Source organism: Mytilus edulis, chromosome 3, assembly GCF_963676685.1.
Source record: "Mytilus edulis chromosome 3, xbMytEdul2.2, whole genome shotgun sequence".
Taxonomy (NCBI): Eukaryota; Metazoa; Mollusca; class Bivalvia; order Mytilida; family Mytilidae; genus Mytilus; species Mytilus edulis.
This window is the reverse complement of record NC_092346.1, coordinates 7,863,390-7,878,793: the sequence shown is the minus strand read 5'-3', so window position 1 is coordinate 7,878,793 and position 15,404 is coordinate 7,863,390. Positions and strand designations below refer to the sequence as shown.

Genomic DNA, 15,404 nt, shown 5'->3' with positions numbered 1-15,404 from the left:
CCTTAGTATTTAGAATAATTCTTACCTTTGAAAACAGTTAATTTATAAAAATGACAATATTATTGATGTTCATGTAAATAACGAAGTGGTGACTTACTACAGAATAAAACGAACACGTAAAACCAATGAGACAACTCTCCACAAAAGACCAAAATGACATAGAAGTTAACAACTATATGTCACCGTAAACCCTTCAGTAATGAGTAAAGCCCATACCGCCTAGTCAGCTATAAAAGACCCCGAAATGAAAATGTAAAACAATTTAAACGAGAGGCTCCTGACTTGGGACAGGCACATACAAAGAGAATGTGGTGGGGTTAAACAAATTAGCGGGATCCCAAACCTCCCCTAACCAGAGACAGTGATGTAAAAGTACACCATTAGAACGAACTATAAAAATCAGTTGAAAAAGGCTAAACTCATTAGATGGATAAAAATACAAATACTACAAAGACGAGTGGACGTGGCCGAGTACTTGTACATACCAACAACAAAAAGAAACTTAGTACAGATCTGAGAGTACTCGCAGTTACTTTGAATTTTTCGAAAAACTAAGGATTTTCTTAACCCAGGCATAGATTACCTTAGCCGTATTTGGCACAACTTTTTGGAATTTTGGATCCTCATTGCTCTTCAACTTTTTACTTGTTTCGCTTTATAAATATTTTGATATGAGCGTCACTGATGAGGTTATGTAGACGAAACGCGCGTCTGGCGTACTTAATTATAATCCTGGTACCTTTGATAACTATTTACACCACCGGGTCGATGCCACTGCTGGTGGACGTTTCGTCCCCGAGGGTATCACCAGCCCAGTAGTCAACATTTCGGTGTTGTCATGAATATCAATAATGTGGTCATTTTTATAAATTTCCCGTTTTCAATACTTTGAGTTTTTCGAAAAACTAAGGACTTTCTTAACCCAGGCGTAGATTACCTTAGCCGTATTTGGCACAACTTTTTGGAATTTTGGATCCTCATTGCTCTTCAACTTTTTACTTGTTTGGCTTTATAAATATTTTGATATGAGCGTCACTGATGAGTCTTATGTAGACGAAACGTGCGTCTGGCGTACTAAATTATAATCCTGGTACCTTTGATAACTATCTACTGACAGCCAGTTCAAACTGCATCAATAAATAACTCTCTTTACGGTCTTTTCTGACTGCCTTCAAGTCGTGCGATGACTTTCAGTTGAAAAGGTAAAATCTAAGACTTAAAAATATAGATAAACATACATCTGGAAATAACTTTTTTTGTGAATTTAACTGACAAAATTTGTTTTATTTGGGCTTCAAAGAAGACTTCATGTTGGCCTTAAAATTATTTGTGAAATGAAATTTGAGAGTATAATGTCTTTATCATAAATTATACTTGATTAAACAAATTCATGCCACTACGAGTGCAATATGTGAAGCAGGATCTGCTTACCTACCGGAGCACATGAGATCACCTCTAGTTTTTGGTGGGGTTCGTGTTGCTTAGTCTTGAGTTTTCTATGCGGTGTCATGTGTACTATTATTCGTCTTCTGTCTATGAGTTTGACTGTCCTTCTGGTATATTTCGCCCCTCTTTTGAAAGTACCATCTTTAATCAAACATCTCCTGTCTTCCAGATTATATTACAGAAGCACTCAGCATCATTCAATGTAAGGAAACATAACTCTTACGTATTTATACAATCGATATTACATAGATCATTTGATAAAGTAGGTTTCAGTACTTTTTCAGCTGTGCATTCGTTGGACATGTTTGACTGCAACAATATGCATCGGAACAACATTGCTCTGCTGTTGAAAAGTACTTATTTCAATGTCAAAGATCTTTCTTAAGGCTCCGTTTATATGAAGGCCGTACATTGACCTATACTTTTTAAATTGTTTTTTTGGATGGAGAGTTGTCTCATTGGCACTCACACCACATCTTCCTATATCTAATTATGACTATCCTAAGACAGCTTATAAGAAGTCCTAAAGTTGGGAACAAAATTAGGACATATCCTAAGATAAGATCTTTTCGATAACACGGCTAAGAGTAAAATTCCTAAGATGGTCTTATGACATATCTTAGTCCTAAGACCCCTTCGATGACACGGCCCCTGTATTTTTGTGATTTGACTTTTTTTTTAACAATAAACAGTATTTATATACGAAAAATATCTTTAAAATTTTTATTTGAAAGGTCTATGTATTGATTTGATGTAGTTTATATGTAAAAATGGCACATAGTAAAATAAAAGGTAGGCGAAATATACAAATAGTACTTTCAAACTAACAAGTTGAAAATAAACTGACAACAAGATGGCTTAAAAAGAAAAACGACAATTAGACAAACAACAGTTCACACTTTAAGTAAAACTAAACATAGAAAGCGAATGACAAAGCAACACGAGCCATACAAAAAACCTGGATATTATCTCATGTGCTCCGGAAGGGTGAACAGATTCTGCTCCACACGTGACAGCCGTCTTCTTGCCCATTTAATTACAGACCCGGGAATTAGTCCTTTACAGCAAGTCAAATTCAGGGAAAACGGGACAGGGTTATAGTTTCGACAATTGGAACAAATAATCTTATTGGTAATCTATTTCGTTTTTATTGGTAATCTATTTCGTTTTTATTGGTAATCTATTTCGCTTATATATTTAATGTGTTTACCTCAATTTTAGTTTGTAACCCGGATTTGTTTTCTCTCAATCTCGATGTATGACTACTGTTGCCATTATTTACCGTGCAAGTATTTACGTACTACAAAGAACCAATAATGAATATTACTTTTAAAATTTGGATGCAAGAAAAGAAAACCGAAATAAAAATAAAAATAACATCTGCTTACCTAAATATTGAATATTGTATCTTAAAAGTGGCCTCAGTTGCACACTAAACTTCCATTATATACTCTCGATCCGGTAATTAAACATCGAGGTAAATTTGGTTGGGTTTATGTTTAAGGGACAGCCATTCGATACTCTTGAGAGGAAGTGGAATTTGTTTTAGGCAGAATATTCATTTTTATCTTTTTCTGAGTCTCGCTTATTTACTACGCTTGCGTACACGTTGTTATCCATTCGTTTGACGTGTTTCAGCTTTTGGTTTTGCCATTTGAATAGGGACTTTCCGTATTTAATTTTCTTCTGAATTCGGTTTTGTTATTTCAATTTTCATATTCTGCATGTTGTAGGGTAAACTATTTATTTTTGTTCTGTTTGACAAAGTGTATTCATTTCGAACTCTTAAAAGGCAAGGATATTCATTTAAAAATATTTCTTCCTCCCAGAAAAATCCCTAGTAGCAATTGCAAGAAACATATTCATCTGTGAAAAAGATATATATATATAAGAACAGTGTGCCAGCTTTTAATGGCGTCCGTAAAAGGTTCCAAGAAGTGACTACATCTTCACCACTTGGAAATTCTGGGTTTAATAGTTTCCTTGTGCTCGGCAACTTTCTATCAAGGAAATAACGAAAGAAAATTCAAGCTCTGGAATATCGTATCAAATGTAAGCTATATACTTAGTGTGTACATACGTTTATATCAAAGAAAAATAATTATAAAACCATGGTGTATGAGAAAGATTTGCAATATATCTAAGTAAGAGAAAAAAAAACGTATATTGGTTTTCGTACAATGTCCTTTTCACAGACGAAAATAAATTTTAGGTATTGATGCTTAGGACATTGGGACTATTATAACCTTATCGTCAAGAAAACTCTTTAGAGGGATGCATATTTATATTGCCAATTCATTTTATTAACGATTCAGGAGCAATCCCACTTTCCTTCCTCGAAAATAATACATCCATCCAATAACAGTTTATGAAACAGAGGACTAGGGCAATTGAGGTTATTTGCTGTGAGTTTGGTATTTCAGTTGATATTCATGTCATTATGATGGTGTTCTTTCAAATTGTATGTGTAGTTGTTATGTTGGCATTTGCCCCCTTGTGTATGTTATATAAGGAATTACTCTAATAGTTTTTTCTGTCTATGAAGAAAAAAAATAAAAATTGGGGAGACTGAATAACTAACGTAATTAAATTCTAAATTCCATTTAAGCCGGAGTAAATCATGAAAATACGTTGATGACAAAATTATGTCTATGAGCTGATAGACAAAACACTGTCAGTCAATCAGAAAACGCGTTACATCCAAAATTAAATTATCTGAGCTTAATTGTAGAGAAGAGGGTAAGAACTACTTTCAATTAGAGTAACCATATAGATTTATTTAAATTTCAGAATAACCTCAAAATAAAGAGTTTTCTTGTGTTGTCATTCCGGATTGTCAACACCGCCTCAGAATGCGTCCCAGAATGCAAGTCTCCGGGAATATTAGCGGCTATCGAAAAAAAGTCCGGCCATCAAGTACCATATAAAAGAATGACACCAGGGCCTTTCAAACGCTCGACATATAGACTTTAACAACTATCCAGTAATAGAAAAAGTTATCAACCATCCGTCGGACCATCAGGTAAGGGGAAGATATTTGCTTATAGAGAAGTATTAGGCAAAACAGCAGAAAATCGAAAAGTACATTTAATCAAGATATTCAAAAAGAAAAATGGGGGATGTTTATAATAGTTATCCCATAAGGACGCGGTGTGTCAGTGTAAGATCATCCCGATGGCCGGAGGCCAGATGGTGATCTTATACTGACACACCAAGTCCGAATGGGATAACTATTTTACATCCCAGCTGTTTTAGATTAGACGAAAAACCATTTACAATTCATAAAATCTAGATTAGAACGCCACACAATCATTATAATATACTTTATATATTACTATATGATGTATAACCTGTATGACCCCCTAACACGATGAGTAGATATCAAACAATGTCAACTCGCCCCACTAGCCAATCGGCCCATACAATATCGCCACTTTATGACAAAATCGCCCCACTCTTGTAACCGACTCGCCCAACTTTAAAAAAGTGTAAAATCAAATTGAACAATTAGTCTGACAACTCATTTATTTAACGAAAAGGGTTTAAACCCCACTAAGTAAAGGTCTGCCATCTCGCCCCAGTTTTAAAAAATATCTTGCTTTCTTTAAGTATGTTAAATTTCTGATAGTTCGTATGCAGTCGTCCTGGTGAAGTGGTATCTGTCGTGGCTTGATATGCTAAAGGTCTTGAGTTCGAATCCCAGCATATACACTGGATACGTGAATTTTGATAGATAGTCTTCTCCTTATAAGTTTTATACTGGATTTGACATTCCCGCCAAAATGTTACAAAAGAAAGCATGCATAACAAAGAAACTTAAACTGGGGTGATCTGGTAGGGGTGATCCGGCTCAGATCACCCTTTTAGAACAAAGGAGCTGGGATGTAAGGAAAAAGAAGACGCAAATGAAACCTGCGATTTTGATAGATGGCGGAATACATGCACGTGAATGGATCTCAGCAGCGGTAGTGCTGAATATTATTAACCAACTTCAGAATAACCCTACAAAGGATCCTGCCATAGAAAAATTGGTCGACATGTTTGACTGGTATATCATCCCAGTACTCAACCTAGATGGTTACGTTTATAGCTATACAACAGACCCTTGCTGGAGGAAAAATCGAAGACTGACTTCCCAGGATCCTAAATGTTTCGGGGTTGATTTGAATAGAAATTTTGGTTTTGACGACGAATCTTGGAATCCTGCTGTTGGTGGCTCAACAGACTCTTGTGACTATGAGAGATTTTCTGGTACAAGTCCTTTCACAGAGGAGGAAAGTAAAGCCCTGCAGAGAGTGATGGGTAGAAATAAAAAGAACATTAACTTCCTTGCTGACTGGACTTTCCATAATTATGGACATATAATGTCATATCCTATAGGTTATTCATTGGAACAATTAGCAGATAAACAAGATTAACAAGACGCTGGTAAAGTTGCAGCAGCTGCGATATTTACTAAGCATCAAACGAAATACAGAGTGAACCAAAATTCCCTTATACCCGAATTTGGATCAATTGCCGGAGCGTCAGATGAGTATACAAGAGGTGGAGCGAGAATTAAGTACTCATATACAGTTGAACTTATTTGAGCGTCACTGATGAGTCTTATGTAGACGAAACGCGCGTCTGGCGTACTAAATTATAATCCTGGTACCTTTGATAACTAATTAGAGATGAAGGAGATAACACATTCTTTCTACCTGCATCAGAAATTACTTCTACAAGCGAAGAAATAATGAAAGGATTAAAAGCCTTTGCATACCACCTAACAACTGCCTCGCATAAATTACCAGATCGATATTTGAGAAAGCCTCATTATTACAAGAGGTTTTATAAAAAATAGCTTGTCTCCATTTTCATAACATTAAAAGAATAAAGAATTAAATATTCAAGTGAATATTATCTTAAAAGAATCTAATCTTTTAGTTGTAATTTGAATTTTTGAACAAAATGTAAATGAAGAGATAACAGAACAAGATGGGCAAGAGCTCGGACTACATTGAAAATGTAACAAACGAAAAATTATTGTTACGTTATAAGGGGACGACCATTTGATAATCTGGGAGGGGGCGCGGGAGGAGGATTTGTTTTGGATCGGCTATTTATTTTTGTAAACTAAGATGACAGGTTATCTATTTTCTGCACTATTGCAGTAAGATTTTTCATTTTCATTCAAGCAAAGGACTGATTAATTATTTGTTTATTATAAATAATATATGTATTGTCAAGTCATTATGTACCATTTAATCAGAATTATTCATCATCCTCTGCAGAAATGAATCTTCTATATTCCCAACTGCATATACATGTATTGCATACAGACAGAGTATTAAAGTTTGATTTGTATCTAGCCTTTTTTAAAAGTAATGGCAAATATGTTTTTGCCGAGCGGAGTTCGTCAAATGTTTTTTTTAAGGGTTTTGGAGCCATTGAAGACCGAAGAAGCTATAGACCAAATGATGCAAAATCATGATTTATGTGTGTTCCCCAAACCCTTTCTCAATCTGAAAATGCAAGTTTTCTTCAAATAATCTATTGACAATATTTTGGTCTGAAAGCAAAATGTATAGATTCAGTGTAAGACTTACGTTTCTAGGGATAACATCAAAAGACCAATATACATGATAAAGCAAAAATGTAATTCACATAGTTAAGTCTGTGGCTGGTGTTTTTTTTAAACTCATGATCAAGTTAAAAAAAAATACTAAATTACAAAAGCAATGCAACACTAACAGAATACAGAAGGACAATCAATGAATATAAGACAAATAAATAAGAAACATTAAGGATCCCAATAAAAACAGGAGCTACGTAAGAGGGAGAACAGAACTTGCTTCTTGCAAGGCACTCGCTGTGAACACAATTTGATACGGAGACAAGCGTTTTGTTTTGAAACTTCCTACATGAGGCATTTGCATCAATGTAGTTAATACGGCCCTGTAATAAAAGTGTGGTAAGGGTTCCTGAGAAAAGTTAAATGAAACCAATTTTAAGACATTTCAAGTATATTTAAATAATATTTATACTTTTATTATTTAAAGATTTGGAAGTGTTTCCCGATTTTTCTGGTGCCATCTCATACTTTCAATTACACCTGCTGAGTAATTTATTTTCAATACATTGCAAGCCAGGTAATTTTTTTTTCAACCTAGCACTGAACAAACCATTTATTTATTTGATTATCAAGGCTTATTTATTTATTTTAAAAATCCCCCCCCCCCTAGAATTTTAAATGGTCGTCCCTAACTAATTAATTGAGTTGGGAACTGATTAATAACGGACAATTCTAACTTGTACGACAGCCACATAAAACTCATTTATATTAACAACAAGGTGTGAACAAAACCAACAGACATAAAAGTCTATAGTTTGCTGTTCGGGTTGAGCCAATGCTCCGTGTCGAAGACTGTACTTTGACATATCATGGTTTACTTTTAAAAATTGAGACTTGGATGGAGAGATGTCTCATTGTCACTCATATCTTCTTATATCCAAAGCAGGGGAAAATGTAAAAAAAGGGTGCAGCAGTCAGTATTGTGTTATAATCTTAAAGTCATAAGAAACCTCAAATTAAATAAAATTATGTTATTTATAACAAAATGGAATGTTTTCATTATAAAACTTATGCACATATACTTTTTTCTGAGGAAAATTCTTTAATTTGTCCACATTTAGAAGTTTACTTATTTGTAATTGCTTGCTTCTAGGAAGCAATTCGCTGACAAATTTTCCGCATGCATAGTGACCTGAGCGTAACCCTCTTCGTAAAAATCCGGTGATCGCAATACGCATGGATCTTTCATTAAAATAAACAATTACCTGATTGTACATGTTTAACACGTGCTCAATACCCATGCTTTTTGTTATTTGTTTACTATAAGGTGACAATCGGTAAACAACTTCGGCTTCAAAACGCGGCATTAAATGAGCAGCAATATTTGTTAAATCATAACAGACAGAGAAAAAAAATTGACGATTATACAATATATTTGCGTAAAAAAAGATAAAATCGTGCACAGAGGACTAAGTTTATGATATATACATTCATTGGTTCAAGAATTGGATAAATATTATTTTTCACCACTAACTCGTTTCATATGATTTTAATCATCATAATTAAGAAACAAATATGTCAACAAAGAAAAACATAGTGGCACAAAGACATAGCACATAAGCAAAAATAAAAGACAAGAATTCAAAAGTGGCACAAAGACATAGCACATAAGCAAAAATAAAAGACAAGAATTCAAAAATTGACAACAGCACAATAACAAAATGACGGAAAGTATAAGTACCGAGCAACACCAAAGGTATATTACCAAAATAAGGACAAAAAAGTAAACGTAATAAATTACAAAGACAAATAAAAGAAACTATAATACGTAATTTAGATGATGAAACGTGTCAGTACCTAGAATATAATGGTTAAGACAGCTATGTATTATTTGTGAAGTCGATAGGGAATATTTATCAACGAGGTCCTGGTATCTTCCGATGAACCTTATTTTTACAGATAAAGACGAGACGCTCTTTGAAAAAAGACTGGTTCATCTGCTAATTGTCGTGTTCTAAAGTCTGCGTAGCAACTGCAAGATCTTGAATTCTAAATGAGTTGAGAAATGTATATCCCATATGCAGGTGAAATTAGTATATTGATACTAAAGTGGGAGAAAATTATCTTTTCAAAATAAAAATGATTTTAGTTTGTCATAGATTTTGGTACTGAGTGACTGCTTATATCAAATTCGAGGTACACGTTTAAAAATGAGCCGTGTCTTTTCTCTCAACCCCCCCCCCTTTTCCCTTAATTTCTAGTTTTGCAAGATATATTAATGGAACCAAATCAAAAGGTTTTGATTGTTAAAGGAAAAAACATCATTGATATATCTGAATGTGAAATTAAATAATCTAAATTTTTGGTTTTCAGGTTTGAATAGTTTTACACTAGTAATTTTGGGGCCCTTTATAGCTTGTTGTTCGGTGTGAGCCAAGGCTCTGTGTTGAAGGCCGTACATTGACCTATAATGGTTTACTTTTTTAAATTGTTATTTGGATGGAGAATTGTCTCATACCACATCTTCCTATATCTATTTGATCTTTTTTGTTGTTTTAACAAGGGTCTGAAGGAACTCCAATTCGTATCAAAATAAGAGGTCGACAATGGGATGCACAAAGTTCTTTCTTATAGGAATGCCGATAATCTGTTCAAAAAATCGATCTCAAAATTCAACAAATAGTTTGTCAATCAGTAACTCCAGCAAACTGATCACTTGTTTCTATGTGTAGCATGTTATACATTTTTGTTTATTAATAACAAAATCTGGAGTATGGTATCCCAGAGATATACATTATTAGCATATGACAGTTGTTATCTTGTAGTTCGTTTCTGTGTGTGTTACATTGTCGCTTTGGCTTTTTGTTGCACTTTTATGTTTCTGTTGTTTTGTTGTTTTCCTCTTATAGATGATGTGTTTCCATTGGTTTTAGTTTGTAACCCGGGTTTGCTTTCTCTCAATCGAATTATGACTTTGAAACAACAGAATGGCTGCTTTGTCCAATTAGAATAGTAATCAATCATCGGAACGTGAATTTATATTATTTTACCATGGCTTGTTCTTTTCTGCTGATATCTTACACCTTGCTATATCTGCTTCCTGCAAATTTAAATACACATGATTTGAAGACTCTAATCTTCTAAGACTCTTTCATCTTGCAATAGTATTAAAACATTTGACTTTCTACACTTCACACAGGTATTTCCCATTCCAAGGTAAAAAGACAAATTGAAAAAGTTGGTTTTGCTTTGTTTCATAAAAAAGAATGACCAATATAGATACAAGTATCAAATACTACTTTGTAATTCCTTTAATTCAAACAAAAAATTCTCTGAAACTAACATTATCAAGATGCTTGATTTCTTGATTTTTTTTATTTGGAGGATGTGTTTTTCAACAGAATGTCGACATTTCAATGGGAACAAATTGTGCACCTCTTCTGGCAGACTTTTTTCTTTATTATTATGGGGCTGACTTCATAAAGGATCTTCTTAGGAAGAAAGATAAGAAGTTAGCAATATTCTTAAACTTTACTTTCCGCTACATAGATGACTTTCTCTCACTAAATAATTCAATCTTTGGTGACTATGTTGAACGCATCTATCCCATCGAACTAGAGATAAAGGATGCAACAGATCATATCTTGACTTAATCTAGAAATTGACGATGGGGGTCTGTAGAAAACAAAACTTTACAACATAAGAGATGATTTCAGCTTCCCAATTGTGAACTTTCCATTTCTATGTAGCAACATTTCAGCAGAGCCTGCATACAGAGTATATATCTCCCAATTGGGGTTGTATTCAACCAAGAGTTCCAAATGGTGAAGTTGAAATCATCCCTTTATAAATTTTATGGAATCTATCATGAGTTTATTGACCATTATGGAATAACTGTTTCACAGATGATATCGGAATTCTTTAGTCGAACTACAATCCCCTTCCCTTTTCATGAATGTGACCTACAAAATTAGACTATTATGGGTTTTGATAACAATCAATGGTTCATCCACAAGTTGCAAGCTTTATGAAAATGTCACTAATTGCTGTTTTGTCAGTGCTCATCACTTAAAAAATAAATAGTAATGTTAATACCCCATCCAATAATATTAACACTTTGATCATGTTATTTTGGCAATCTTTTTCAATACCTGTATATGCCCTTGTTTCAATCCAGGTTCCCCAGTCACTGAGTGGTCTAAATAGTTACTACATTACTTTAAATACTAGCCAACAAACACTGTAATTACGAGTTCAAATCCCACCTGTGCAGGGGTACTTGACAACAAACAAGTCGGGCAAAAAAGCAGAGCTTAATAGTTATCAAAGGTACCAGGATTATAATTTAGTACGCCAGACACCCGTTTCGTCTACATAAGACTCATCAGTGACGCTCAAATCAAAATATTTATAAAGCCAAACAAGTAAAAAGTTGAAGAGCATTGAGGATCCAAAATTCCAAAAAAGTGGCATTAAAAACACAAAAATAAAAACAAACTGGTTCACTTTATGTATAATTTATTATACTGTATCAAACTAGTGTTAAATTGGTCAGGTACCAGTATAACACTCCAGATAAACACACTTTGTTCAATCAGAACTTTTTTGTTCACAAAACAACTTCTTTCTGTTTTGGTCTTTCGAGGAATTCCAACATTCAATCCTTTTACCTGTAGTCATGGGAACAGGTATCTGTTTTGAAATCTCTTCGGTAGATTTCATCATTCCATCAGTATGGCACCATTCAGGAAGGCCTTACTTTTATAATCAAGTCACTGAGGACATTAACACTTGTATTTGTGTCTTACTCAAATGTTGAAAGTCGTTATGTATATTTTGAAAATCTGAAAAATAAACAAAATTACAGGTACAGGGTACAGATAGACCAGGAAATTTAATGTATAATGAATTACAATTTCTTTATACAGTTGTAAGACACATTGGCAAAAATCATGAAATCAAATATCCACAAAAATGTAAGTTTTTCTCAATCCATGAAGATTGGTACCCACTAAAATACATGAATCATCAGTAGTCTCTGTTAAACTTAAGGTTGTACCCAACACCTTAACTAAAATTTATTTGGATCCTTTAATTTTCATAAAATTTTGACAAAATGTTTACTTTGACCCTTCAGATGGTCTCTTAACCAAAATGTGAACCAGTTCAGTGAAAATGGATGTTATACTAAACTTTAAAACATATAAATGAACTAATATTAAAAACCATACAAGCTGACTTGGGACAGTTGGAAAAAAAATCCTTTCCTGGATTTATCTTCGTCCAGATTCCTCACACCAAAACATTTGAAAGCTTAAAATAGAATAACATGTGTATGCATATAGAATAAACAAATATGTAAGTGACACTGACCTTGACCTAAAACAAATACTGCATATCTAGCTTTACATAAACATAATTCACATTCTTCCTCTTTTTCTGGACAGTCATAGCTGGTAAAATGATACTGAGGCCACCACGATTGCCTTATCTTCCAAATTTCTTCTAAAGTATTAATCGCCTTTAAACTGAAATGAAAATTTATAACCATTGCGACAGAATCTACTATAAATGAGAATAATAACTGAAATGAAAATTTATAACCATTGCGACAGAATCTATTATAAATGAGAATAATAACTGAAATGAAAATTTATAACCATTGCGACAGAATCTATTATAAATGAGAATAATAACTGAAATGAAAATTTATAACCATTGCGACAGAATCTATTATAAATGAGAATAATAACTGAAATGAAAATTTATAACCATTGCGACAGAATCTACTATAAATGAGAATAATAACTGAAATGAAAATTTATAACCATTGCGACAGAATCTACTATAAATGAGAATAATAACTGAAATGAAAATTTATAACCATTGCGACAGAATCTACTATAAATGAGAATAATAACTGAAATGAAAATTTATAACCATTGCGACAGAATCTATTATAAATGAGAATAATAACTGAAATGAAAATTTATAACCATTGCGACAGAATCTATTATAAATGAGAATAATAACTGAAATGAAAATTTATAACCATTGCGACAGAATCTACTATAAATGAGAATAATAACTGAAATGAAAATTTATAACCATTGCGACAGAATCTATTATAAATGAGAATAATAACTGAAATGAAAATTTATAACCATTGCGACAGAATCTACTATAAATGAGAATAATAACTGAAATGAAAATTTATAACCATTGCGACAGAATCTATTATAAATGAGAATAATAACTGAAATGAAAATTTATAACCATTGCGACAGAATCTATTATAAATGAGAATAATAACTGAAATGAAAATTTATAACCATTGCGACAGAATCTACTATAAATGAGAATAATACTTTATAAATTTGCATGTGTTCTGAGCGTTTTCCTGGATATACTTTTATCAGGATAACCCAAGTAATTATGGGGTCTTGAAAGGTTATTTTATTTTTTTCTTAGTTAAGGTAAGAAGTCAAAGCAAAAATATAAAATAGCCTTTCAAGATGTCATAATTATTTGGACTATCATTAACCCTTTAACATTCAAGGATTTTTTTACCTTTTCTTCCCGAATAAAGGATATCTGTTTTCAATCAATTGCACATTTCGATAAAAAGCTCACTCAAAGGACAAGTTAGACTCATCTGATAGATAATTGACCAAGGTTTCAGGAAAACTTGATTTAAGGAAAATAATTTCTTACGTTGGTCACGTGATATCCCTCAAAAGTCACGTGACATGCTGAATTAAAGTGACAAAAATGTACAATTCAAGCGGAAAAGCGGTTTTACAGACATTTAGTGACAAAAATAGAACATAGTTTTAGTGTTAAATTAATGCAAGAAGACTTTCGGAAACGTTATCGGTGAAAACTTTATACAGAAAGATGCAAAACTTGTCTGATTGGTAGAAATATCAAGACTCGAAACACCGAAAAATAGTGGATTTTTTTGAGAATTTTTGTCATAGTCAAATAAATGGCCCAAGTTTATGTTAAAGATGTTCAATTCATAACTGCTTACAGAATAAGCCTTTAGGATAGAATTTTGAGTAAATATTGAATGAAAATCTGGTATTTTTAAGTGCCCAGGCTAAGAATGTAACAAAAACAGAGAGAGGGGAGAAAAAGGGGGGGGGGGGATTTTTCTTTTTGATGTAAATCATGTATTTCAGTTGTCTTAATTGAAATTGAAAGTAAAGTTAAGTTAAGTTACATTTAATATAGGAATTAATTTTTTCATCCTCCGGCAGTGAGGTTTGAACCCGCGATCATCCGTGTGTTAGACTGTGCATCTTTCCACTGAGCCACAGAAACCATTGGAAAACTTATGAAATTTAAGCACATAAGTCACCTTCTCTGTAAGACTAGAAATTAATGTTGGGAGAACATAATCAAACTTCGTTTTCTTAAGAAGCTATTTTTTGAAAATTATTATTTTTTGAAGCAAATTTGTAAGAAAGTTATTCAGAAATGTTCGTTTTTTCGTCTATATGTCACTATTTCTATTCCTTAGCGATACGATATCCAACACCCTCATAACCAGACACTAAAGAAACAAAGATTTGTTATTGCTATTTCGACTTGGCTAACAATTTTTAACACATTTTGGATGTTCTCATCTCTTTTGCTATAAAAACTGACAAAACAAAACATGAAAATTCATTGTAATTTGAGTTTGTTTCAGTGTTGATACTCTATGAATCAGATTTTTTGTATGTGTATGAGTTTTACTTACAGTTTTGATAGTATTCTTGTAAATGATCACTGCACAGTTATCAAAATTGTCATTTTAAAACAAAAAACAGCAACAATTTGTCTTGTGACATTTTGTGAAAATATTCTATTTAAAAATAGAAATAAAACAGTTTTCCCCCAAAAAAATCTTGTCAATATAGGGCAAATTGACATGATGCATTGCATTTTGTTGGTTTCAGACACCAAAAATCAAGTTGGTGGTATACTGATCTTCAATTTGAGCCCACAACCACATATGTACGTTAAAAATTGTCAACGATACAAAAAAACTTCATGCAAACTACTCCGCCACAAATTTTGCTTATCGGTCAAATTGACCGGTAGGAACGTTAAAGGGTTAAGAATCGTACTTAACCCTTTAACATTCAAGGATTTTTTTACCTTTTCTTCCCGAATAAAGGATATCTGTTTTCAATCAATTGCACATTTCGATAAAAAGCTCACTCAAAGGACAAGTTAGACTCATCTGATAGATAATTGACCAAGGTTTCAGGAAAACTTGATTTAAGGAAAATAATTTCTTACGTTGGTCACGTGATATCCCTCAAAAGTCACGTGACATGCTGAATTAAAGTGACAAAAATGTACAATTCAAGCGGAAAAGCGGTTTTACAGACATTTAGTGACAAAAATAGAA

The 15,404-nt window shown here is 33.1% G+C and overlaps 2 protein-coding genes across 2 annotated transcripts in view; one reads left to right on the top strand and one right to left on the bottom strand.

Annotated features, from left to right (window-relative positions):
- The first annotated feature begins 5,351 nt into the window (after positions 1–5,351).
- On the top strand, positions 5,352–5,864 carry LOC139514752 (carboxypeptidase O-like). The gene has a single exon (XM_071304392.1). The coding sequence runs from the start codon at positions 5,352–5,354 to the stop codon at positions 5,862–5,864; it is 513 nt and encodes a 170-aa protein (XP_071160493.1).
- Positions 5,865–11,501: 5,637 nt separating this feature from the next.
- LOC139515709 (TATA box-binding protein-associated factor RNA polymerase I subunit A-like) overlaps positions 11,502–15,404 on the bottom strand; it is a 68,222-nt gene continuing 64,319 nt past the window's right edge. Inside the window, exons 11-12 of the mRNA XM_071305370.1 lie at positions 12,374–12,528; positions 11,502–11,844 (exon numbers count right to left, since the gene is read on the bottom strand). Coding sequence (XP_071161471.1) covers positions 11,768–11,844; positions 12,374–12,528 — 232 coding nt within the window. The 3' untranslated portion in view covers positions 11,502–11,767. The remainder of the gene's footprint in view (positions 11,845–12,373; positions 12,529–15,404) is intronic.